The sequence below is a fragment of the Macaca fascicularis genome, chromosome 13, assembly GCF_037993035.2.
Source record: "Macaca fascicularis isolate 582-1 chromosome 13, T2T-MFA8v1.1".
NCBI classification, from domain to species: domain Eukaryota; kingdom Metazoa; phylum Chordata; class Mammalia; order Primates; family Cercopithecidae; genus Macaca; species Macaca fascicularis.
In genome coordinates, this window is record NC_088387.1 from 14037519 (window position 1) to 14065443 (window position 27925).

At 38.6% G+C, this 27925-nt stretch overlaps 1 protein-coding gene and 1 long non-coding RNA gene across 3 annotated transcripts; one reads left to right on the top strand and one right to left on the bottom strand.

Moving 5' to 3' along the window:
* Window positions 1-261: 261 nt before the first annotated feature.
* Window positions 262-13225, top strand: LOC135966768 (uncharacterized). Of its 2 annotated transcripts, none has more exons than XR_010580358.1 (3): window positions 262-395; window positions 2055-2136; window positions 12824-13225. It is a non-coding gene; the product is annotated as an uncharacterized lncRNA (long non-coding RNA). The 2 variants fall into 2 exon arrangements; XR_012421742.1 differs by having other exon boundaries at window positions 12898-13225.
* On the bottom strand, window positions 12810-18005 carry LOC135966767 (beta-defensin 109-like). The gene is made up of 2 exons (XM_065526749.1): window positions 17948-18005; window positions 12810-13015 (listed from the first exon to the last, which is right to left on the bottom strand). Exons 1-2 carry the CDS (start codon window positions 18003-18005, stop codon window positions 12810-12812), a joined length of 264 nt encoding a protein of 87 aa, XP_065382821.1.
* Window positions 18006-27925: the final 9920 nt, after the last annotated feature.

Sequence of the window (27925 nt, forward strand, 5' to 3'; positions counted from 1 at the left end):
GTGGAAGAATTGATGGCTAGAGTAATTAATGCAGAGAAGGTCATAAACGAAATGAAAGAGATGAAAACCATGACACGAGAAATACGTGACAAATGCACAAGCTTCAGTAACTGACTCGATCAAATGGAAGAAAGAGTATCTGCGATTGAGGATCAAATGAATGAAATGAAGCAAGAAGAGAAACCAAAAGAAAAAAGAAAAAGAAATGAACAAAGCCTGCAAGAAGTATGGGATTATGTAAAAAGACCAAATCTACGTCACTATTTTCAGGAGCATGATCCCCAGAAGCATGAGAAATCCAGATGCCGTGGCTTTACACAGAATGCTGGAGTTTCTTTCCTCTGGATCCGGGAACTTGGCCTCGGTGTTCTGTAATGCCCATAGCTGATTTTGAGGTGAGTCCACTTGATAACCTGTCTGCGTGTCATGCTCATTACACCGCAATTCACACACACGTCACACCGAAACACTCTGAATGAGCATATTTATGTGCTTGAACAGTGTTGCGCCCAAGATTCTGTGATTCTACAGAGTCCTGAGTTCTGTCCTGGACATCTCTACTCTTGGGTAGGTCAACTTTGATCACTATACCTAATTATAAATGTACCATTAAATCTAATCAGCAAATACACTAAAGGAAGGGGCCATTCTCCACAATTGTTTCACTCTGGTTGATCAACTTTAATAACTGTACCTAAGAAGAAATGGATCTGTGATGATTCCACATCAAAGAACCTGTTGATTTTTTGCCATTTGAATGAATTGTGTTAACATTTAAATAGAGTTTAAAACCCCAGATTTCCCATGAAATCTAATCAGCCATGAAATCTAATCAGCAGATACACAAAAGGAAGGGGCCATTCCCCAAAATCGTTTCCACTGAAACACCACCACCAATAAACAAGTCTCATTGCAGGAAAGGGATCCTGCTTCCAAGATCCAGTTTGCACAGTTGGACGATTGACCCAGAATCTCCCCTAATGCCATTTTTTTACACCCCAAGTGAGATTTATTTCTGGGTTTTTAAATTTTATTTCAGCTGAATACACACACTCCTGTGTTTCAATTTCTTTCAAACACCTTTTAATAATGAAGTACCTTGCTGCTTCACCCCTTATATAACTAATGCCCACCCACCGGTTCCACTACATTTACCCATCAATTACCCAATTTACCAATGAAATGTCAGCAGTCAATTAAGTTTTGTGTCTTAGGTTGTATCCTTTTGCATTCCTCAGGGAATTTAATGGACACAGCTTAAATTGTGATTATAGAACAGCTGAATCAGATTTACTAATCAGTGTTATGGGCAAATATGATAGGAGTGGAACTGGGTTAAGACAGTGGCTACACATTTGCCTTACTTCATGTAAAACAATGCCAGTTAACAATTGTGTACATATTAAACAGTTTGTGTCTGTGTGTGTATTTGTATCTTTGTGTCTGGATGTGAGTGTGTGTGTGTGTGTGTTGAGAAGTACTTCCAAGCGTGTGCATCTGGGAGATAAGATCATTCTTTCCGTGATAGAACAACAAGAAGTTGGGACTACACTTTCTGATTTGAGAATGTGCAGTGATGTTATGTAATTAACACAGCATATTCTGTCTTAATTAAAATGGAGAGATCAATGGAGTCAAATTGACATTCCAGAGATAACCTTCCCATTTTTGACCGATTGATTCTATATCATGTTGCAATGATCTGGCTGTGGGGACAAGACAAGTCTTTGCATGAAATGGTCTTGTGGAAGCAATATATGCAAATAATAAAACATCAAAAGGGACTATGCCTTCAATTTGTAGAAATATTCACTTAAGTTTGATGAAATTCTCAATGCCCAAAATAGACTGCAGAACACTTTCAAGAAAACATGCTATAACCCAGAGATTAATTGATGACATCCACCGAAGTTATGAGTGCAAGAAAAGAGAAATATTCATGGAATTTTATATCCAAGGGTTTCTTGTATATGACAGCATATTTTGAAAAGTCAAAATCAGAAAAACTTGACAAACAGGAAGATATCTAAGCTAAAACCTTTTGTTCATTAAAGGAGCGATGAGAGGCAGTTCCAAGATGGCCGAATAGGAACCGATCCAGCCTCCAGCTCCCAGCGTGAGCAACACAGGAGACAGGTGATTTCTGCATTTCCAACTGAGGTACCGGGTTCATCTCACTGGGGCTTGTTGGACAGTGTGGGCAGGACAGTGAATGCAGCACACAGAGCAACAACCGAAGCAGGGCGAGCCATCACCCCACCCAGGAAGTGCAAGGGGGAAGGGAATTCTCTTTCCTAGCCAAGGGAAACCGTGATACATAGCACCTGGAAAATTGGGTTACTCTCACCCTAACACTGTCCTTTATCAAGGGTCTCAGCTAACGTCACACTAGGAGATTATATCCCACATCTGGCTTGGAGAGTCCCACACCCACAGAGCCTCCCTCATTGCTAGCACAGTAGTCCAAGATCTAACTGCAAGGAGGCTGCAAGGCTGGGGGAGGGGCGCTCGCCATTGCTGAGGCTTGAGTAGGTAAACAAAGTGGTGGGGAAGCTCGAACTGGGTGGAGCCCACCACAGCTCAAAGAGGCCTGCCTGCCTCTGTAGACTCCACCTCTGGGGAGAGGGCATAGCCAAACAAAAGGCAGCAGAAACCTCTGCAGATTTAAATGTCCCTGTCTGACAGCTTTGAAGAGAGTAGTGGTTCTCCCAGCATGGAGTTTGAGATCTGAGAACAGACAGACTGCCTGCTCAAGTGGGTCCCTGACCCTGGAGTAGCCTAACTGGGAGACACCCCCACTAGGGTCAGATTGACACCTCACACCTCACACAACCGGGTACCCATCTGAGACGAAGCTTCCAGAGGATTAATCAGGCAGAAACATTTGCTGTTCAACAATATTCACTCTTCTGCAGCCTCCGCTGCTGCCACCCAGGCAAACAGGGTCTGAAGTGGACCTTGAGCAAACTCCAACAGACCTGCAGTTGAGGGTCATGACTATTAGAAAGAAAGCTAACAAACACACAGAAAGGACATCCACACCAAAACCCCATCTGTACATCAACATCATCAAAGACCAAAGGTAGATAAAACCACAAAGATGGGGAAAAAGAAGTGCAGAAAAACTGAAAATTCTAAAAATCTGAGCACCACTCCCCCTCCAAAGGAATGCAGCTCCTCTCCAGCAATGGAACAAAGCTGAACAGACAATGACTTTGACGAGTTGAGAGAAGAAGGCTTCAGACGATCAAACTTCTCCGAGCTAAAGGAGGAAGTTCGAACCCATAGCAAAGAAGCTAAAAACCTTGAAAAAAGATTTCCTGAATGGCTAACTAGAATAACCAATGTAAAGAAGTCCTTAAATGACCTGAGAGAGCTGAAAACCATGACATGCGAACTACATGACAAATGTGCAAGCTTCAGTAACCGACTCGGTCAACTGGAAGAAAGGGCGTCAGTGATTGAAGACCAAATGAATAAAATGAAGTGAGAAGAGAAGTTTAGAGAAAAAAGAGTAAAAAGAAATGAACAAAGCCTCCAAGAAATATGGGAATATGGGAAAAGGCAAAATCTACGTCTGATTTGTGAACCTGAAAGTGAGGGGGAGAATGGAACCAAGTTGGAAAACATTCTGCAGGATATCATCCAGGAGAACTCTCCCAATCTAGCAAGGCAGGCTGACATTCAAATTCAGGAAATACAGAGAACGCCACAAATATACTCCTCTAGAAGAGCAACTCCAAGACACATAATTGTCAGATTCACCAAAGTTGAAATGAAGGAAAAAATGTTAAGGGCAGCCAGAAAGAAAGGTCGGGTTACCCACAAAGGGAAGCCCATTAGACTAACAGTGGATCTCTCGGCAGAAACTCTACAAGCCAGAAGGGAGGGGTGGGGCAATATTCAACATTCTTAAAGAAAAGAATTTTCAACCCAGAATTTCACATCCAACCAAATTAAGTTTCATAAGTGAGGGAGAAGTAAAATCCTTACAGACAAGCAAAGGCAGAGAGATTTTGTCACCACCAGGCCTGCCCTACAAGAGCTCCTGAAGGAAGCACTAAACATGGAAATGAACAACCGGTACCAGCCACTGCAAAAACATGCCAAAATGTAAAGACCATCGATGCTAGGAAGAAACTGCATCATCTAATGAGCAAAATAACCAGCCAACATCATAATGACAGGATCAAGTTCACGTGTAACAATATTAACCTAAATGTAAATGGGATAAATGTTCCAATTAAAAGACACAGACTGGCAAGTTGGATAAAGAGTCAGGAGCTCTTGTAGGGCAGGCCTGGTGGTGACAAGACCCATCAGTTTGCTGTATTCAGGAGACCCATCTCACGTGCAGAGACACACATAGGCTCAAAATAAAGGGATGGAGGAAGATCTACCAAGCAAATGGAAAACAAAAAATGGCAGGGGGTGCAATCCTAGTCGCTGATAAAACAGAGTTTAAACCAAGAAAGATCAAAAGAGACAAAGAAGGCCATTACACAATCGTAAAGGGATCAATTCAACAAGAAGAGCTAACTATCCTAAATATATATGCACCCAATTCAGGAGCACCCAGATTCATAAAGCAAGTCCTTAGAGACTTACAAAGAGACTTAGACTCCCACACAATGATAATGGGAGACTTTAATACCCCACTGTCAACATTAGACAGATCAACGAGACAGAAAGTTAAGGATATACAGAAATTGAACCCAACTCTGCACCAAGCAGACCTAATAGACATCTACAGAACTCTCCACTCCAAACCAACAGAATATACATTCTTCTCAACACCACATCGCACTTATTCCAAAATTGACCACATAGTTGGAAGTAAAGCACTCCTCAGGAAATATAAAAGAACAGAAACTGTAACAAACTGTCTCTCAGACCACAGTGCAATCAAACAAGAACTCAGGATTAAGAAACTCAATCAAAACTGCTCAACTAAATGGAAACTAAACAACCTGCTCCTGAATGACTACTGGTTACATAACGAAATGAAGGTGGAAATAAAGATGTTCTTTGAAACCAATGAGAACAAAGATACATCATACCAGAATCTCTGGACACATTTAAAGCAGTGTGTAGAGCAAAATTTATACCAATAAATGCCCACAAGAGAAAGCAGGAAAGATCTAAAATTGACATCCTAATATCACAACTAAAAGAACTAGAGAAGCAAGAGCAAACACATTCAAAAGCTAGCAGAAGGTAAGAAATAACTAAGATCAGAGCAGAACTGAAGGAGACAGAGACACAAAAAACCCTCCAAAAAGTCAATGAATCCAGAAGCTGGTTTTTTGAAAAGATTAACAAAATTGATAGACAGCTAGCAAGACTAATAAAGAAGAAAAGAGAGAAGAATCAAATAGATGCAATAAAAAATGATAAAGGGGATATCACCACTGACCCCACAGAAATACAAAGTACCATCAGAGAATACTAAAAACACCTCTACATAAATAAGCTAGAAAACCTAGAGTAAATGGATAAATTCCTGGACACATACATTCTCCCAAGACTAAACCAGGAAGAAGTTGAATCCCTGAAGAGACCAATAACAGGCTCTGAAATTGAGGCAATAATTAATAGCCTACTAACCAAAAAAGTCCAGGACCAGAAAGATTCATAGCCGAATTCTACCAGAGGTACAAGGAGGAGCTGGTACCATTTCTTCTGAAAGTATTCTAATCAATAGAAAAAGAGGGAATCCTCCCTAACTCATTTTATAAGACCAACATCATCCTGATACCGAAGCCTGGCAGAGACACAACAAAAAAAAGAGAGAATTTTAGACCAATATCCCTGATGAACATCCATGCAAAAATCCTCAATAAAATACTGGTAAACCAAATCCACAGCACTTCAAAAAGCTTATCCACCATGATCAAGTGGGCTTCATCCCTGGGATGCAAGACTGGTTGAACATACACAAATCAATAAACGTAATCCAGCATATAAACAGAACCAAAGACAAAAACCACATGATTATCTCAATAGATGCAGAAAAGGCCTTTGACAAAATTCAACGGCTCTTCATGTTAAAAACTTAATAAATCCAGAATTGATGGAACCTATCTCAAAATAATAAGAGCTATTTATGACAAACCCACAGCCTATATCATATTGAATAGGCAAAAACTGGAAGCATTCCCCTTGAAAGCTAGCACAAGACAGGGATGCCCTCTTTCACCACTCCTATTCAACATAGTGTTGAACTTCCGGCCAGGGCAACCAGGCAAGAGAAAGAAATAAAGGGTATTCAATTAGGAAAAGAGGAAGTCAAATTGTCCCTGTTTGCAGATGACATGATTGTATATTTAGAAAACCTCATCCTCTCAGCCCAAAATCTCCTTAAGCTGATAAGCAACTTCAGCAAAGTCTCAGGATACAAAATCAATTTGCAAAAATCACAAGCATTCTTATACACCAATGACAGACAAACAGAGAACCAAATCGTAAGTGAACTCCCATTCACAATTGCTTCAAAGAGAATAAAATATCTAGGAATCCAACTTACAAGGGATGTGAAGGACCTCTTCAAGGAGAACTACAAACCACTGCTCAATGAAATAAAAGAGGACAGAAACAAATGGGAGAACATTCCATACATGCCATGCTCATGGATAGGAAGAATCAATATAGTGAAAGTGGCCATACTGTGCAAGGTAATTTATAGATTCAATGCCATCCCCATTAAGTTACCAGTGACTTTCTTCACAGAATTGGAAAAAACTACTTTAAAGTTCATATGGAACCAAAAAAGAGCCCGCATTGCCAAGACAATCCTAAGTCAAAAGAACAAAGCTGGAGTCATCACACTACCTGACTTCAAACTATACTACAAGGCTATGGTAACCAAAACAGCATGGTACTGGTACCAAAACAGAGCTATAGACCAACGGAACAGAACAGAGCCCTCAGAAATAATACCATACTTCTACAACTATCTGATCTTTGACAAACCTGACAAAAACAAGAAATGGAGAAAGGATTCCCTATTTAATAAATACTGCTGGGAAAACTGGCTAGCCATAAGTAGAAAGCTGAAACTGTATCCTTTCCTTACACCTTATACAAAAATTAATTCAAGATGGATTAGAGACTTAAATGTTAGACCTAAAACCATAAAAACCCTAGAAGAAAACCTAGGCGATACCATTCAGGACACAAGCGTGGGCAAGGACTTCATGTCTAAAATAACAAAAGCAATGGCAACAAAAGCCAAAATTGACAAATGGGATCTAATTAAACTAAAGAGCTTCTGCACAGCAGAAGAAACTACCATCAGAATAAACAGGCAACCTACAGAATGGGAGAAAAATTTTGCAATCTACTCATCTGACAAAGGGCTAATATCCGGAACCTACAAAGAACTCAAAGAAATTTACAAGAAAAAAACAAAAACAAAAACAATCCCATCAAAAAGTGGGCAAAGGATATGAACAGACACTTCTCAAAAGAAGACATTTATGCAGTCAACAGACACACGAAAAAATGCTCATCATCACTAGCCATCAAAGAAATGCAAATCAAGACCACAATGGGATACCGTCTCACACCCTTTAGAATGGTGATCATTAAAAAGTCAGGAAACAACAGGTGCTGGAGAGGATGTGGAGAAATAGGAACACTTTTACACTGTTGGTGGAACTGTCAACTAGTTCAACCATTGTGGAAAACAGCATGGCAATTCCTTAAGGATCTAGAACTAGAAATACCATTTGACCCAGACATCCCATTACTGGCTATATCCCCAAAGGATTATAAATCATGCTGCTATAAAGACACATGCACACATATGTTTATTGCGTCACTATTCACAACAGTAAAGACTTGGAACCAACCCAAATGTTCATCAATGATAGACTGGATTAAGAAAATGTGGGCACATATACACCATGGAATACTATGCAGCCATAAAAGAGGATGAGTTCATGTCCTTTGTAGGGACATGGATGCAGCTGAAAACCATCATTCTCAGCAAACTACTGCAAGAACAGAAAACCAAACACCACATGTTCTCACTCATGGATGGGAATTGAACAATGAGAACACCTGGACACAGGAAGGGGAATATCACACACCAGGGCCTGTTGTGGGGTGGGGGGAGGAGGGAAGGATAGCATTAGGAGATACACCTAATATATATGACGAGTTAATGGGTGCAGAACACCAACATGGCACATGTATACATATGTAACAAACCTGCACTTTGTGCATATATTCCCTAGAATATAAACTATAATAAAATAAAATAATAAAATAAAAAAGTGACGATGAAAATAAATGAAATGTAACACACAGCATGTGAGATAATGTTTTAATACATATCTAAAAATGCCTTAAAATTCAATAGAAATTAAATAAAATCTTCTAAAACTTGACAAAAGGAAACAACAAAAATTACAGACTGGAAAAGCCTGGCTGACTGGAGTGATGTCCTGTCTCAAGAAAGAACAAACAAACACACAAACAAGCAAAGGATTCTGAAAGCAGAGAATCAAACAGATATTTGTACACCGTTCTTCCTTCTTCCTACTAGCACTCTTCATAGTAGGAAAAGGCAAAAACAACCCAAATGTGTCACGAATTGCTTCATCAGTTTTTTAGGATCTGAAATACTGCCTCAATTTTCAGTTTCTCATTGTGGGGTGGACCTGCAGTTACCACATTTGGTCCAAAATTTTATGCTGATGAAGGTAGACCTGTCCTGCATTTTCAGAGGGACAGAATTCTGGTGTTTCTCCAGGTTACCAGGAATGAAGATCTGGGAAGAATGTGTGTGTGTGTGTATGTGTGTATGTATGTCCATAAGTATTTCCTGTTTTTAAATTTAAAAAATGCGGGATACATGTGCAGAACATACAGGTTTGTTATGTAGGTATCCTTTGCCATGATGGTTTGTTGCACCTATTGACTCATCCTCTAAGTTCTCTTCCCTCATCCCCAGTCCTCAGCGGGCCGTGTTGTGTGTTGTTCCCCTCACTGTGTCCTTGTTTTCTCAATGTTCAACTTTCACTTATTAGTGAGAACATGCGGTGTTTGATTTTTTTGTTACTGTGTTAGTTTGCTCAGTATGATGGCTTCATCCATGTGCCTGCAAAAGACATGATCTCATTCCTTTTTATGACTGCATAGTATTTTATGGTGTATAGGTACCACGTTTTCTTTATCCAGTCTAGCACTGAAGCGCATTTGGGTTGGTTTCATGTCTTTGGTATTGTATATAATGCTGCAATAAACTTACATGTGCATGTGTCTTTAGAGTGGAATGATTTATATTCCTTTGGGTATATAGCCACTAATGGGATTACTGGGTCAAATGGTGTTTCTGGTTCTAGATCCTTGAGGAATCACCATACTGTCTTCCACAATGGTTGAACTAATTTACAGTTTCCCCAACAGTGTAAAAGCGTTCCTCTTTCTTCTCAGCCTCACCAGCATCTATTGTTTCTTAACTTTTTAATAATCACCATTCTGATGGGTGTGAGATGGTATCTCATTGTAGTTTTGATTTTCACTTCTCTGATGATCAGTATTGTTGAGCTTTTAAAAATATATTTGTTGGTTAGATAAATGTCTTCTTTTGATAAGTTTCTGTTCATATCCTTTGCTCACTTTTGATGGGGTTGTTTTTTTTTTTTGCTTGTAAATATGTTTAAGTTCCTTGTCAATTTTTGTTATTAGACCTTTGTCAGATGGGTAGATTGCAATAACTTTCTCCCATCCTGTAGGTTAATTGCTCATGCTGATGATAGTTTCTTTGCTGTGCAGAAGGTCTTTAGTTTAATTAGATCCGATTTGTCAATTTTGGCTTTTGTTGCAATTGCTTTTGACATTTTTGTCATGAAATCTTTGTCCTTGCCTGTGTCCTGAATGATATTGCCTAGGTTTTCTTCTAGGGTTTTTATGGTTTTGGATTTTACATTTAAATCTTTAATCCAGCTTGAGTTAATTATTGTATAAGGTGTAAGGAAGGGGTCAAGTTTTGGTTTTCTGTATATGGCAAGCTAGTTTTCCCAACATCATTTACTGAATAGGAGATCCTTTCTCCCTTGCTTGTTTTTGTCAGGTTTGTCAAAGATCAGGTGGTCATAGATGTGTGGTGTTATTTCTGAGGTCTTTGCTCTGCTCCATTGGTCTATATGTCTGTTTTGGCAGCAGTAGCCTGCTGTTTTGGTACCATAGCCTTCTAGTACAGTTTGAAGTTAGCGTAATGCCTCCAGCTTTGTTATTTTTGTTTATGATTGTCTTGGCTATATGGGGTATTCTTTGATTCCATATGACATTTCAAATAGTTCTTTCTAATTCTGTGAAAAATGTCAACGGTATTTTGATGGGTATAGCATTGAATCTATAATGTTTGGGCAGTATGGCCATTTTCACAATGTTGATTCTTCCTATTCATGAGGATGGAATGTTTTTCCATTCGTCTGTATCCTCTCTTATTACCTTGAGCAGTGGTTTGCCGTTGTCCTTGAAGAGGTCCTTCACATCCGTTGTACTCCTAGTTGTATTCCTAGGTATTTTACTCTCTTTGTAGCAATTGTGAATGGGAGTTCATTCTTGATTTGGCTCTCTGCTTGACTATTGTTGGTGTAATGGAATGCTTGTGATTTTTGCACAATGATTTTGTATCTTGAGACCTTGGTGAAGTTGCTTATCAGTTCAAGAAGTTTTTCAGTTGAGATGATGGGGTTTTCTAAATAGGAAGTCATGTCATCTGCAAACAGAGACAAGTTGACTTTCTCTCTTCCTATTGGAATACCCTTTATTTCTTTCTATTGCCTGATTGCCCTGGCGAGAACTTCCAATACTATGTTGAATAGAAGTGGTTACAAAGGGCTTCCTTGTCTTGTACCGGTTTTCAAATGGAATGCTTCCAGCTTTTGCCTATTCTTTATGATATTGGCTGTATGAAATAGCTCTTATTATTTTAAGGTATGTTCCATCAATACGTAGTTTATTGAGAGTTTTTAACAGGAAGGGATGTTGAATTTTATCAGAGGCATTTTTGCGTGTATCAAAATAATTGTCTGGTGTTTGCCTTTGGTTCTGTTTATGTGATCAATTACATTTATTGATTTGTGTATGTTGAATCAGCCTTTCACCCCAAAGATGCAGCCCACTTGATCGTGGTGGATAAGGTTTTTGATGTGCTGCTGGATTCGGTTTGCCAGTATTTTATTGAGAATTTTTGCATTGATGTTCATCAGGGATAATGGCCTGAATTGAGCAGGTGTGTGTGTCTGTGTGTGCTTTTACCTCGGTTTGCCAGTAGGTTGATCTGTGTGTGTGATGTGTGTGTGTGTGTGTGTGTGTGAGAATGTGTGATAGAGAGCCAAATTAGGGCAGAGGAGGCTCCCCGGCCTGTCATGACATTGAATGTTCTGAATTCAAGATGCTCTAATGGACTGTGTCAGTTGGCCTTCAGCCAGGAGGTGGTGCTTGCAAAAGACCGCCAGCTGTGGTGGTAGTGGTGAGATTTGGACTTGCCTTATGTTACCCATGGGAGGTACTCTGGTGTCTCAGGGAACGGGTAGAGCCAAAGGGCTTCTAAAAGTTTCTTCTGTTATTTGTGTTAATCTACCAGGGTAGGTGGTTGAGCAAAACCAGGTGGGAACTAGGTCAGGTAAAGTGATGCTCTGGCTCTCTATGTGTGGGACAAGCAGTGGCTCCAGTGGGAATTGGAAGGCAGTTCTTAGGCCACTGGGGTAATTTTCCAGAGAGAAGTGAAGCTGCCTCTGCCTCTGTGCAAGGAGAGTCCATATGAAGAATGGGGAGTAGCTTGGCAGTAAGCCCCATCCAGCTCCCACACCCTTGGCGAGGCAGGTCTCACACCCACAGTGTTCCACTGGGAGTAGTTAGCTAAGTTTCAAGAAGTCTAAACTCAGAGCTCAAAACTGACCCGTACCATAAGCCTCTCCTATTGAGACAGTAACTGCAACCTTCAGGCCAAACCCCTCCTGATCCACCTGCAGAGCAGGGGCATCCAGCTCCCGTGCTTGCTGCTGCATCACACGTCCCACTCGCCTCTCAGTTCTGGCCTGGGGAGTTTGTCCCCACAGAAAATTATATCAAACATTTCAGTTGGGAGGTTCTCTCAACCTGTGACCACCATTTGAGTTAGCTGGCAGACTTCTGGGAGGTCCTCTCTGAGGTAGAATCAGAAATGGCTTCCCTCCATCCTGCCAGAAACTGGGAACGTGCTGGAGACTCAAAGCACATCCCAATGCCACTCCTCATATACTCATCACTCTTCACTGAATCAACTCCAGCCCTGAGTACGATTAAGGCCTTCCCCCATGGCCTAGATTGATAGGTTTCCCAATGGAAGTGTATATCTTACAGTCAGTTTATCCCCATCTCACACCCTGGAAACTCAAAATTTTCTGCCTAGCTTATGGTGTAAGCTGCATCCTGCTGCTTCTTTCAAATGGTCTGTGGCTTATTTCAATTTTCCTGTTAAGTTCCTGTGTTGCTTCTTGAAAGAAAGTTCAGTGTGAATCTCTACACACCATTTTGTCTTTCCAAGTGCAAGAGGCAGGCTAACAATGCCTTCAATCCACCATCTTGGAAAACAAAAGTAACAGTTTTCTCATTTTTAAAGGTTTTGTTAAGATCTGTTAATGACTCACAAAGAAATAGTATTGGGTATATTTGAAATTAGTATTTATTCATTTATGTTGATAAGTGAAAACACAAGATGGTTATCAAGATGGAAGTACTTAATATGTATATTTCAATATTCTTAGATGCAAATAACTTCACTTTTGATGTATTTTTATTTTACATCAGTTTCATTTCAACTTAGGTTTAAGGGGTTCTTGATAATCTGACATGATAAGTGGTGTTGGAATTGGCATTAAAATCCACCATGCTCTACAGCACTTCATCCTTCTTCGGCAGGCACCGATTTGATCTTCTACTACTTTGCAGACATCTCTTCTGCAAACACCAGACCAATTGAGACAATGACCTTCAGCAGCACCCAAACCACCTCTCACTGCAGGAAAGAAGATCCAGTGAGATAGTCCACAAATGGAATGTAAATCCATAAACACTCTTCAGTAACAGAATACATTTAGTATGAGCATTTCTATGTGGGAGCTTTTGAAATGGTTGCTGCTCATATGTCAGTGACACATGCAGATTAAGAAAGGTAGTAGTTCCGATCCTGGTTTGGCACAACAGTCACGGTATTTTTGGTGGGGGAAAAGGGATGTGGGAGGGGATGGTACATCTTCATCTTTTCCTCTGGGTTTTCTCTCAGAAATGGCTGTTGCTTACTGCGGGGCAAAAATGCCAGTGAGGGTTACTGAGGGCCATAGTGGTTCCACCTTGTGGCTGATACTGATAGTCCCTTTCTGCTTTTTTCGTTCCTAGCCAGAAAAGATGTTTCTGCTGTCTCAGGTATGCCGATTTCAGGAGTTGTTTTTTCTATATGGCTATTCATTTTTGTTTTTTTGTTTTTTTGTTTTTTCTTTCACTCTTTCTCTCTCTCTCTCTTTTTTCTTTCTTTTTTTTTTTTTTTTTTTTGGCTTCACTGTGTTGCTGTAGTTTCTTAAGTGGTCCCTTGAACCCTCCCAGCGCTATTTTGGTTTGTACATAGCTATCTATAAATTTTTTCTTGGGGGAAGTGTAGAGTTAAAGGCTGGTATGTCCTGCTTTTGCTCCCCCGAGTGATTTTATTCCCCCAAGCTAATATTTCAGGCTTTCAATTTATTCGTGCTTTCATCTGTTCAAACAAGTGGAAATTACTTTTTCTCTCCACATTTAGATTTGCTCTCTCTACTTTAATTGCTAATAGTGTCTTAGTCATAGGATAGATTAGTTAGAAAAAAGTATATTTTTGACATTATAAATGATCCTTTCAATTTGTGTCTAAAACTGGAAAATATTAGAAAACTTGACATTTATTATTGTGTCCAGACCAGTATTTCCTCCAGATAACGTTTATTAAAACAAAGATAATTTAATGAAGATCTCTCTAATGGTAAAGCTGGTGGCTTTGTGCTATTATAATATCCTTAAAGTGACAGTCTGGTGGAAAGACCAACTAAAGCAAGGGTTAGGAGAAAAACAGTTATTACTTTCATTTTGGTCTCACTCTGCATTAAGAGTTTTCATTGTGTCAAAGATTTATTATTCATTAAGTAGCCTAATGTTCATTTAATAATAAATGGATCCTATTAAATATGATTTTTAAAATTATAATCACATTACTTTTATTCACATCTGTCTACTGATGCCATTCACAGATGAGAATGGTATAACGTTATTTTATTTTTTTCATTTTGCCACATCTTTATTTACTTAGGTTTATGCTGTATCGAACAATGTATGTGTGGGAGTAATGGGTGATTCAGGAATGCATGAGGGGGAGGTTTAAGCTCTTTAACTTTGAACAATTAAAATTAGCAATATAATGTTGAAATACATGCATAACACTCAAGTGATACTTTCAAAATAGTGTATATTTCCTCTGTTTATTTGTAGCTTTTAAACCCAGCTAGAAGTATTCTATTTCTTTTAGGCACCATAAGTCTGAAAGTCTGTAGTGAAAGCTATGAGTAGTAAATGATGCTAATTCATGTACTCCCACCTGTGGAAGAATTGAATGTCTTAGATAAAAAAAGATGGTGCAATTGGTGTACCAAGTATCTTAGAATATAATTTGGTGGTGGTTTTTCTGTTTCTGTAGCAGAGTAACATATATACTATATCCACGTCATCAAGTTATTTAAATATGCCTTTAAACAGGGAGAACTGAAAATAATACTGTGAATCCTGGTAAGCATTTAAAAATAATGAGGAGAATATTGCCTTTATAAAGTCAAAATTTATCTGAATACAACCCATATAGCAATTTCATAGCAAAACACTTCCTTTAATCCTATTTAAGTCAGAAGGAAAAGAATTCCCACTGTCAATGCTGTATTGATATAGTTCTAAAAGTTTTGAACAATGAAACATATTGTAAGAAGAGAAGTCAGAGGGGATTTGAGCCCATTGTTTTTCCTCTCCTTCTATACCTCCCAACATACCATTGGAATGTTGTAACATTTTGAAGAATCTATAGTAGTTTCGCAAATCATAGAATACTATGAATGCATCTGAATCTGAGATATCCCCAAAAGATACAAAATAGGTGTGACTAGAATGAAAGAAAGATTTAGGCTTTTGGCCATGACTGCAAGTGAGCTGCTCTCAAGTGACTGCTGCTATAGAACATATATATAGTAGAGGATCTCTTTGAAACATTTCTATCCCTGAAAATGGTTAGGCAAGTTCTTAAAATATCTCCTCTTTCAAACACAAAAATAGTCTGTGAACTGGAGCTTGAGCAGTGGGCACTTTGTATTGGATAACTGATGGAGGGGGGTGAGGGTTTCCCAGATCTTCTGGGATGATCTGCTATGATCAGTAATGCTAATGATGGTACTACTGACTCTGGGGCCATCAGAAGTTCCAGTTTGTTAATGCTGAAACTTCTATATTGAGTTAAAGCATTGGGTCGGCTTCACAGAGGAAGTCTGGATAATAGCATTCTCATTTCAGACCATAAAATGATGTCAGGTTAAGGATGAACAATGAGTTCAGTATTAAAAATGATCAGGTAAGCAAGACACCATGAATAAAAGTTAATGAAATGAATAGCATATCTAGACCCTTTAAAACTAGATGTATTGAAATCGTCAATGTGGAGAAATAATTAAGCAGGTATGTATCAATTGTTTAAAGAAACAATCTACTATTACAAAGATGTAAAAACAATAGTAAGACAATATAGATGATAGAAAAAACGGGCAGGTCTGGCTGGGCGTGGTGGCTCATGCCTGTAATCCCAGCATTTTGGGAGGCCAAGATGGGTGGATCACGAGGTCAGGAGTTCAAGACCAGCATGCCCAAGATGGTGAAACCTTGTCTCTACTAAAAAATATATATATAAAAATTAGCCGAACATGGTGGCAGGTGCCTGTAGTCCCAGCTACTCAGGAGGCTGAGATAGAAGAATCGCTTGAACCCGGGAGTTGGAGGTTGCAGTGAGCCAAGATCGCACCACTGCACTCCAGCCTGGGCAACAGAGCGAGACTCCACCTCCAAAAAAAAAAAAAAAAAAAAAAAAAAAAAAAGGCAGGTCTGAAACAAAAAATAATTTAAAAATAAATGCAAGTTATTAATGATATATTAGACACAGGTAAGAGGATAACTAGTGAAGAAAAAAATGTTTAAATGATATACCCAGAATGTAGCATGGAAACACAAGGTCTAACATTTATTTAATTCAAATATGGGGGGAGAGAAGTGTAAAAGGATTCACCATTTCAAGAGATTCTCAAAAAGAAATTAAGAAAAGGTATAAATCCATTGATTCAAACAATATATTTCTAACAGATGATATAAAAATAAACTCACTTTAGTTAAATTATAAAACATTAAAACCAAACACCAGACCATACAAACATTGAAAAAAGGATAATTTATAATGAAATAATATTTATCTGATTATTATAGTAAAGCAAAAACTAAAAATGAGTAAACTAGTATCAACAAATGTCGAGAGCAAATAACTGTTAATATAGAATTGGGTACTCAGTAATGCCGTCTTTCCAGATCAAAAATCACAATATGAAATTGACAGAGAAAAATGAAAATTGTTCACTACCAAGAGATCCGCAGCAAATAAAATTTCAAAGGCTACATATCAGAAAGAAAGAATTTAACCCAAAAGCTGATATTAGAGTCAACTTGGAATTCCATAAATATCACTGAACTGATGATAATAGTAACACTTTCTGACACATGGGGATTCTGAAAAGAAGTGAACTTTTACTTTTGTTTAGAATTTAGAAAGTTATAGAAAAATGCTCTTGCCCTGACAAAGAGAATAAGCTGGATAAACTATAGATCATAGATTTCATTTTAAAACACAGTACTGAGGTCTCAAAAAAAGCTAATTAACTTAAATTCAGAGCGATGAAGCCCTGCTGAAAAAAGAACGGATCCACAGATGCTTTGTGCCTAGCTGAGTTGCAGCAGCAGAAGCAGGAGGAAGCTGCCCTTGGTGGAGATAACAAGGAAACAAGTGAATCTCCAGCAAATGTTGAAAGGCTGAGTGTGGGCTTGTGATAGTTTAGCATCATCAGTAGGGGCCCAAACACACTCACTCTCACTCACTCTCCCTCACTAATGCTTTCTTTCTTTCTTTCTTTCTTTTTTCTTTCTTCTTTCTTTCTTTCTTTCTTTCTTTCTTTCTTTCTTTCTTTCTTTCTTTCTTTCTTTCTTTCTTTCTTTCTTTCTTTTCTTTCTTTCTCTTTCTTTCTTTCTCTCTCCTTCCTTCCTTCCTTCCTTCCTTCCTTCCTTCCTTCCTTCCTTCCTTCCTTCCTTCTTTCCTTCCTTCCTCCCTCCCTCCCTTCCTTCCTGTCTGTCTGTCTCTCTCTCTCTCTTTCTTTGGAGTCTCACTCTGTCGCCTAGGCTGGAGTGCAATGGCGCGATCTTGTCTCACTGCAACCTCTGCAAATATAATAATAAATGCTGCTGAAATTCAATCCTGTCAGATCTAACTGCCTGCATATAAATTTCCAGGTCCCACAAAGACATCTCATTGAGGTCACATTCTGTTGTATTCTTACTTTGTATCTTGAGATGCCTTGGTGGGACATGGAAATTTATATGTAGGCAGTTTGATCTGACAGGATTGAATTTCAGCAGCATCCATTATTATATACACTCACTAGATCAAAAAACATGGATGGAATCTTATCAACAGGAGCTACTGCTAAATGAGTCTCTTTTCTATTTTTCCCTATTATTATCCTAGTGAAGCTGTAAATATTAGGTTCTTGAACTCACAGGACTGATTCTAGGATCTTGTCTGTCCAGGGATATAGCCTTCTAATCTGCAGAACCTTGTAGTAATCAGCTACTAACTTACCTGAGGATAAAAGAATTGAAAAAAGAAGGAGAATAAGAAGAAGCAAATGGAGTCTCATGGCTGAAGGGCCAGCATCTATGTAGGTTGAGCCTGGAGTCTCTGGACATCGTGGGTCTGGGCCTTTTTATGATGCTGTCTGAGTCTGTGATTTGTTCTTGGTTAGTAGAGCCTAACGAAAAGAGAATAACTAAATCTCCCACAAGAAACTTCCAGGGACACACAAGTACATAAATGTGGTGATATCTCAATGGATGAGAAAGCAGGTGAATGCTGTTTATTTCCAAAAGACTCAGGATGTCTTATTGTCACCTGCTTTCTTTATTATTTTCAACATACACATGCAATAGTCATTGCTCTTACTTTAAGTATAAAGTATTGTTTGCCAGGCAATATAGTAGGAACTGAAGTAAAATTGTTATACAAAAACTGTACGTAATTAATGGATATAGTTTGGCAAATTTGCACATAGATATTACTCTTGTTACCACAACCAATATCCAGGTAATAATATATCCATCACCTCCAGGTGTTTCCTACGTCCCTTTATTGTTGTTGTTGTTGTCAGAACCCCTAAGATCGACCCTTTTAACAAATTGTTAAATACAAAATACCTCAGTAATAACTATAGGTACTATGTTTTAGAGCCTATCTTTGTAATTGACAAATTTTGCATAGCTTTAACCCTTGAACAATAACTCCCCATATTGCTCTTTCCCACTCAATAAAATACCAAACTTTTTAAAAGCACATTCTATGTAATCCACTTTATGAAGCTTTTTCTAACATTCTTTTGTCTGCTCCCCCTCAGTAAAGGGAACAACTAATATAACAATTACCTATTTTGGATTTTTGTGTCTCTTACATATATTCCTGCATGAACCCATGTAACACTTTATCTCCCATTATCTTAATATGAAGTAAAATAAAACTTGAAATGATTTTAAAAATGAAATCACAGAAGGGCTTTGTAAAAGTATGATGTACCATTGCTTAGTTGTAAGAATTCAAGTGACATTAGGGGTTTTAAAACATCTTTTGTTTTGATTTGTTCTTTGCTTGTAAACCTTGTGTCTTGCATATTGTGGGCACAGTGTCTTTCCCAGCTATTTGCTTGGGGAAGATCAGTTAGAGTTACAATGAACATCAAAGGCTATCTTGTCTAGTGACTTACCTTCCAGATGAGGAAATGAGCTGAGGGAAAGGAAGAAACTTGCCCAAGATCACCCAGTGATCAAGTGAGGAAGGTGATAGGGACAGCACTAACGCTTGGTATTCTGAGCCTCATTCTAGTTTCCACTCTTTCCCCTTCTCTGTTTCCTCCTCTCTTCCCCAGCCTTCTAAAGAAAACTTTGCAGTTCTGCTGCAATGTCTACCTAAGGACATCCTGAGGAGACCCCACTTTTCATTAGACTGCTTTTTTAAGCACTGTCCTGCATTTTCTTCTTCAGTCTTGTTGTATCCCATTTTTGGCGATAAGTAATGCTTCTGCTGTGCTGTTCTATCCAATTAGTTTTTTACTATTTTCATTGAGTGAAAATTAAAACAACAAAAAACATGAGTTTATCTAAATTTGAAAGTTTTAAAACTTGATTAAAATTTCCTGGAGATATGGATGTAAGACATATATTTTAAAATATTTTTCATTTTCAAAATTAAAAATCAAACCTATATATTTAGCCAGGGTGACTACTTGATAACTACTAATCAGATAGGTCTTCAGTAATGCCACAAGGTTAATACACTTATAAATCAATTCCCTGGTGTTTTGTGCTACTGAGTTAATACAATTTGATACGGTATCACCTTTAACCAGGCTTTGAGGAGTCACACAAAGGAACAGCACAACAGAACCATAGGGTAGGATGTGTGGGAAAAACGAGATGTAAAACACAGCCTTGACTCTGACATTTACTCCACTGTTGGGAAAAGTACTTCAATTCCCAGGGCCTTAATATTTTCCTGTATAAAACAGGAAAAATGGAGCCATCTTTAACGTTTTGTCAAATCTTGTTGCTGAGTGATTTTATAGTGTCTGCAGCTATCCTCTCTGCTAATCACAACAAGGTTAACTAACTGTTCTTTTGTTTAGGTAAAGATATTTCTGCATTTGTTTACAAATACTTATTCCTCCCTTCCCAAGAAAGGAAACATTTTAAAGATAATTTATAAGATGTTCAGAGTCTCTTACATATCAACCCTTCACAATGTGGTAGAGTAGCTTAACCCCGTCCCTAAGAGTATAGATTCAGATCAGCCTGTTTGTAATTAACCCCCAAACCTATGGGGAGTGTGGTATAGATAATATATTTCAAATACATGAAAAGGCGCATGTGCACACACACACACACACACGCACGCACGCACACACACAGACAGTATTACTAAGGCAGAGGTGCAGATGAAAATATTGGATAGACAGCTCAAAACTCTTAGTACTAAAATAATCCTAATAATAACTTTCCTTCCAAAGTCATCACCGACAATCAGATCTCTTAAAGGTTGGTGCCTTAGGTTTTTGAACTTTGTGTAACTTTTGGCTTTCTTATTTGGTTGTATGCTATTTATCTCATAGAAAGAATCTTCTTCTTCATCCTATGCCAGTGCTGTATTGTAGGGGCTTGTGAACGTTTTTCTGGTCTATAGCCATCCAGGTTACTGGCCTCTGGCTTCTTAGGAGCAAGGCCATCACATGCTTTTGTTCTTTGCTTGCTTCCTTGTAAGGGCCCGACATACTTAACAAATATTTGATCAACTGAACTCATTTTCCACCTCCGTTCTCTCCCACTTCAATCTCTCCCTTTTACTTCTTCCAGATTAGTTTTCCTACAGCAAAATGAGAATTGTCCAAAAACTTCCCTTCATCTTTACAACTTGAAGGATTCATTACCCTAAGCAGTCTTTCGAAACTGACTATCACAGACTAGATAAAAAGTCTGGGTTCACCAAGAATAGGCATGTGTGCCATTATATTTTCTGTTGAAAGCTTTGGAAAGTGTCTTTTAGCAAACAACATAAAGCATAGAATTTAACCGTTCCTGACAATGTAAAAGGATCATCCACATTCTCACATGTCCATGGCTACTTTCCCACTCCTTCCCCAACCTTGAAATCCTGAATTCAAAAGAAAACATAAGAAAATAGTATGCCTCATGTAAGGCAACAGGTTGCTTAATCTTTCTTGCCTATACACATTCAAGAGCTCCAGAAAAATTTCTGAGCTACTTAGGATGTCTGATCCTCTTCTTGGGTAAAAGCAGTAAGTCCTACATGTAGTCACCAAAATCATGTCTGTTCAAGGGGTCTTATACCTGTGATTCATGATTGCATGCTAAATGTAGAAGGATATGCTCTGTTGCAGGGCCATGTCTGGTCATTGTTTAAGTTCTACTTTGGAGGACTAGTTGCTGAGAAAGAAGAGGAAATGATAATATTATAAATTGGAATAAAACTTAAGGGGAAAAATCAAGTACAAGGGACCAACAGTACTGAGGGGCAATAGGTTGAAGATTTCTTCGATTATTGTAATATTTTCAAGGAGACCCCCATGAATCCTTCCTGGCTGACCCCAACATAGCTTTGGCATAGCCCTTATGCCAAGTGTCTTAGGCTAACTAGCTTTTCCTAAAGAAAATAGAGGAGTTATGGAGAACAATATTTAGTAGAATAATGCCTGATTCTCTTGCTTTTGAGGTCTAGTAACTGCTAGTAAACTTGCCTAATTAATTCACATTAAGAGGTAGAGTAATGAGGGTTTCAAGTACTTGAACCACCACTGACTTCATTTCACGTGAGAGTTCTTATGGAGAGCTAATGAACTATGAGGCTACAGGTCTCTCGGCCAATAAGTCTTCTAGATTTCCTGTGACTCCGTTTTCTGGTCATAGGTGATTTTGCTTTTGCTTTGAGTATTATAGCACCATAAGGTGTCAGACACTCTGCTCTTACCAAGGCTTACACAAAGTTTATCTTGTTATTTGGTAGAGTTTTGCCCATTCAAAAAAAAGAGAGAGAGAGAATGATAAAGAGGAGGACAGCAATCCTCACTGCTGAAGGAAGAAGAAAGCTTGCCTTTATTTCCAGTAGGCAGAAAAAACTTCTGTCTGTAGCTCTCTAGCACCAGTGGAATGTCTTTGTTTGGATAATAAATGTCCTTCCATACCTCATTATGCATATTCACAGACAGAGATGTATTATGCACGCAAAATCACCTTCATGGGATGACTGAAAGTCCATGTTTTATTGGACACTAAGTTCATTAGAAAGATGTGGGTGCACAGTTTTGACCAGAAAACCTTGTTAAATGGGAACATAAGCTACAAATATTTTGGCAAAAGGTTAAGGTTTATGAACAACCAACAATTTATATTAAGTTACAATTAATTAGGCCATGTTGAGAAACCATTTGGTTTAGTTAATGATTAGACATTTTGTTAGTGAACACTTCCCAGACTTTACTAGCCCTGCTAATCCCTGCTTTGCTCCTGGTCTGAACCCCCACAGTGCCTTGTTTATGGTACAGTGCCTACTGCTTGTATGCTAGATTAGTGAATGTCTATTTGCCTCCTCTACTACTGTGTGAGCTTCTTGTTTGCCAGGACAGGGCTATATTCCTCAGAGCTGAGGAGAGAGTTGAATCATGTGGTCACAACAAAACAACTATGTATAGCTATTAAACCACTTTGTTTCACTGCTTTTTATTTTCTTTTATTTATCACCATTGTTTTATTTATAAACATTGTTTCTGCTCATAAGGAGTATGTATTCTCTACATGTTTATAAAATTAATGCCTGAATGAAGTTGCCTAAACAAGACAGAAGTTGATTTCTTCGTCACTTAAAATTAACCTGTAGTTACACCATTCAGGGCTAGTACAGATACTTTCTAATATCATTAGGGATGCAGGTCCCTTCCAGGTATCTGCTCTGCTATACTTTAGAAAATACCCCAGATTGGCTGCTAAATTCCCACCTATTATTTCTGAATTCTAGACAGCAGGAAGAAAAAAGGTGTAGGAGAAGGGCAAAGGAACATCTACCCTTCCTTTTTAAATTTTTTAACCAACCTCCCTTAAAAACACTTTGTTGAGATATGATTACATTCAAAAAGCTGTACCTATTTAATGTGTATATCTCAGTGAGTTTGAGGATAAGGATACATTGTGAAAGCATCACTACTATCAAGATTATAAACATAATCATCACCTCCTGAAGTTCTCCCTCCCATTCTAATTATTATTTCTATTAGTAAGAACAATTAACATAAAATTCACCCTCCTATTATATTTTAAGTATGCAATACAGCATTCATAACTATAAGCACTATGCTGTAGATTAGACCTCCTGAACTTATTTATGTTTGTATATCTAAAACTTTGTACTATAATCACACCTACTCATTTGCCTGCACCAGAGCTCCTGGCAACCTCCAGTCAACTCTCTGCTTCTGAGTTTATTTGAGATTTCAAATACAAGTGAAATCATACAATATTTGTCATTCTGTGTTTGGTTTATTTCACATGACTTCATGCCCTTCAGATCCACCGATGCTGTCACAAATGACAGGGTTTCATTATTATATAATACTGAATAATATTCCATTGTGCGTACATATATATATAAAACGTTAATTCATCCGTCCGTGAATGAATGATAACATGTGTGTCTTCTTCATATATCTTGATTATTGTGAACAGAGCTGAAAGGAACATATGAGTGCAGATATCTCTTTCACATAATGATTTCAATGACTTCATATATATATTATATGTTATATATATATATATATATATATAAATAAATGGGATTGCTGGAACAAAATGGTATTTTTATTGTTAATTTTTTGAGAAACCTCCATACTATTTTCCAAGATGGCCATACTAATTTACATTCCCACCACCAGTATACAAAGGCTCCCTTTTCTCCACATCCTTACCAACACTTGTTATCATCCATCTTTTTGATAATAGTTATTCTAACAGGTGTGAGGTGATATTTCATGGTAGTTTTCATTTGCATTCCCGTGATGACTAGAGAGGGTAAGAATTGTTTATATATATATCGTCCATTTGTATCTCTTCTTTTGAGAAATTCCTACTCATATCTGTTAGTTCATTTTAGTTTTTTAATTTTAATTTTATACACAGAGGATACATGTGCAGGTTTGTTCCATGGATGTCTTGTGTGACGCTGAGGTTTAGAGTATGAATGATCTCATCACACACATAGTGAACATAATACCCAATAGACAGTTTTTAAGGCCTTGTACCCAACCCTCCCTCCTCCCTCTAAGAATCTCCGGTGTCTATTGTTTCCATATAAGTGAGAGCTAAGCAATGTATAACCCAATGTTTAGCTCTCACTTATAACGGTGAATATGTAGTATTTGGTTTTCTGTTCCTGCACACAATACCACACTGGGCTAATTTTTGTATTTTTGGTAAAGACGGAGTAGCTTCAGCATGTTGGCCAGTCTGGTCTCAAAATCCTGAGCTCATGTGATCCACCCACCTCACAAAGTGCTGGCGTAACAGGCATGAGCCACTGTACCTGGCTTTTCTGAATTTTTTTTAGCTTATATTAGGTTTGTCTGTTCTAGAATTTTGTGCACATTTATTTATATTATAGGACACTTTTTAGCTTAGCTTTCCCCACTCAGGGTGAGAAAGATTATATTGATCCAAGATGTTGATTAATAGAGTTGATCATCCCCCTTTATTGCCCAATATTACTCTATAATATGCGTATAATTTGTTTATCGATTTCCTCTCGGTAGACATTTGAGTTGTTCCCAGATTTTAGCTATTGTTAATAGAACTCAAGGACATTTTTTAAAATAAAAAAATTCAATCCAAAATGTCCTTTCCTTTTGACTCTCCAATATTGTGTCAGGGTTACATTTTTGTTGTCATGAAAATCCAATTACATTGAACAAGATGTGTTTCCAGAATCAAGATTCAGTATATGTGTGGTCTAGCTGTGTCCCAAGAATGTAGCCCTTATTAGTTTTATTAAGCATTTTCCTATATAAATTGAAATCAAGTAGAAGATGCGTTTTTCCACAGTAGGAGACATAGAACAGTTTAGGACTTTGGAGAGATAGCAACTTGCTGCTTGCCTGTGCAACCCACCTCAAAAGATACAACTCCTCCAACTTTTGGTTTCTGGTGACTTGTCCAAACAATTAGATGTGAACTGACCTTATTCCTTACAATACTACAAGTCGGTCTTCTGCACCTGGCCAAATACAGTATAAAATTGATGGGCATACGTTTCTTTTGTTTTCATGCTTTCTATTTAAAGCTATTCTCTTTGGCTGGGCACTATGGCTCATGCTTATAATCCCAGCACTTTGGAAGGTCGAGGTGCAGGGATCACTTGAGACCAGGGGTTTGAGACCAGCCTGGCCAACATAATGAAAGCCGTCTTTCTGAAAAATACAAAAGTTTTCTGGGCATGGTGGCACATGCCTGTAATCCCAGCTACTCAGGAGGCTGAGGCAGGAGAATCGCTTGAACCCAGGAGGCAGAGGTTGCAGTGAGCTGAGATTGCGCCTCTGCATTCCATCCTGGGTGATAGAATTAACCTTCATCTCAAAAAAACAAAAAGCTAATCTGTACTTTTCTTTTGGTGCATAACTATTGTGGGTATGTGAATGTGTATCTGTAGCACCTAGAATAGTGCCTAGCCCATCACTTGTGTTGAAAATTGAGAAAACCTTCTTAATATAACTTTTCCACACTCTAGTTCTGAATTTAAAGACAGAAAAAGATAGGTTAGCAAATATACGTATCAGTTATTTCTATTGACAGATCATTTGGAGAACACGTTTTTGGATGTGGGAGAATAAAGGTCCCTAACTCTCCACCCCAGAAATAATTTTGCTGATACAAAAATCAGTCAGACATGGTGGCACATGCTTATAATCCTAGCTACTTAGGAGGATGAGGTGGGAAAATCACTTGAACCCAGGAGGCAGAGATTGCAGTGAGCCAAGAGTGCCCCATTCCACTCCAGCCTAGGCAACAGAAAAAGACTCTGTCTGAAAGAAAAAAAAAAAGTTGTTACTATATAGGAGACAATTTTATTGTCATCTCATTTAAAATTGAAGAGTACATTTGGGTCGAATTCTTATGCCTGCAGAGACATTTGCCTCTGGCTTAAAATCACTGGCTCCAGGAGGAAACTCCACCAGAGGGCATCGTAAGGATTTCATAGTGTCTAAGTCATCTTGGTAATTCTTCAAATAATTCCTGGCAATTCTGTTAGGTCTTGAACTTCACTTACTTCTTATATGTTTAATAAAAAGAAGTTCAAAACCTTGCCATGGCTGTTGAATTCCCACAGGCTTGTCTTCCCCTTAAAATTCATTACATGGTTTGTACTCTTTTGCGAATATAATACATAAGTTTGGAGGTGGATGCTTTCAGCCATTAAGTTCAAAAGTACTGCTACATGGGCCGGGCATAGTGGCTCATACCTCTAATCCTAACCCTTTGGGAGGCCAAGGGGTGCAGATCACAAGATCAGGAGATCGAGACCATCCTAGCCAACATGGTGAAACCACATCTCTACTAAAAATACAAAAATTAGCTGAGTGTGGTGGTGCGCAAGTAGTCCCAGCTACTTGGGAGGCTGAGGCAGGACGATTTCTTGAACCAAGGAGGCGGAGGTTGCAGTGAGCTGAGATCACACTATTGCACCCCAGCCTGGTTATAGATCAAGATTATGTCTAAAAAAAAAAAATACTGCTACATGGACATCCATCATTCCGGCATCTCTGCCATAACAGCTGAGTATCGACAATGTCTCTTAGTTTCTTTAACTCCAAATTTGTGTTGTGTCCCTTGGTCTCCTGTCGTACCATAAAGTGTATTATTTACAAAAAGGACAATTTATCTATTGTTATTTCCTCTCAGTATGCTACATCCTTTTAGAATTTAAACATAGTGTCTCCCAACCTGAAATTTGATTTTTAAAAAACCAGAAAAATGTTTTTGGACATCTTTTATTTCCAGCTGTTTTCATCTTCATCTCCTCTCCTGAAGTCAACTGAGGGTAAAGTTCATTCGTCAAAATTTCTCCTCAACTCACAACAACTTCATCCCACTCCAATATGATTTTTGTCCCCATGAATTGATGCACATAATTTTTGCTGGCAGTGGTAATGTCCTAATAAAAAAAATCATGAGATGGCATCAGACTTTACCTTATGTTCTAGCTCAGCAGAATTTGATCCCTGTCTGATAAGGAAACCATATTTTCCCTAGAAACTTTTCACTTTTGTCACAGGTTTGGTTCCCAGGGAGCTGGATATAGATGAAGTTTAGTGTGCAGGATGTTTATTAGGAAGTAATGTCAGGATCCACATCTGTAGAAAGGATTAGAGGGAAGCCTTCTGTGCAAAGGGACAAGTCTAATGGCAACGCAGCCTGACTTTGTCAACTGGCCGCACAGACAGAGCTGTTCAGCTAAGAAGGCCTCCCCTATTTGTCCCAATTGAATCAAATGGCAAAGTCTATGCATCCCTTGCCTCCATTAATAATTGTGTGCTTGCCACTTGTGGAGGGTGAGACTTTGAAGCAGGTGGCTTTCTGTGGCTGAAGAAAACCTTAAATGTGCTGGCAAAGTTTTCCAAAGAGACAGAGAATGGCATCTGCCATGTATGTTGCCCCTTTCCAAAGAGGAAGCAACAAGGATAAAGTCCTCCAATGGCGCTGTATGCAGATGGGTGGACAGTAATATCTGTCCCTCCTGTGACCTAAGAAGAACAAGTGGCAGACATGCAGCCAGGTAGTTAGAGGTGCCACAGTGTTAGGAGATAAACATCTGTCATAAGCAGTGCTTCTTTGAATCAGGTGTGACACAAGTCTTGCATCCCTTGCATGGACTCCTTCCCCGTTATCCTGCTGTCCTACCTCATGAAGGTGAGTGGGGGCTAGGTGGTGGGCAGTCCCAGGATGAGGTACACTTTGCCTGCAG

Coding starts and splice junctions, on each gene's coding strand:
- LOC135966767 (XM_065526749.1), bottom strand. CDS start 18,005: ATGAGACTCCATTTGCTTCTTCTTATTCTCCTTCTTTTTTCAATTCTT. Junction 13,016..17,947: donor TTCAATTCTTTTATCCTCAG/GTAAGTTAGTAG, acceptor TCTTTCCTGCAG/TGAGAGGTGGTTTGGGTGCT.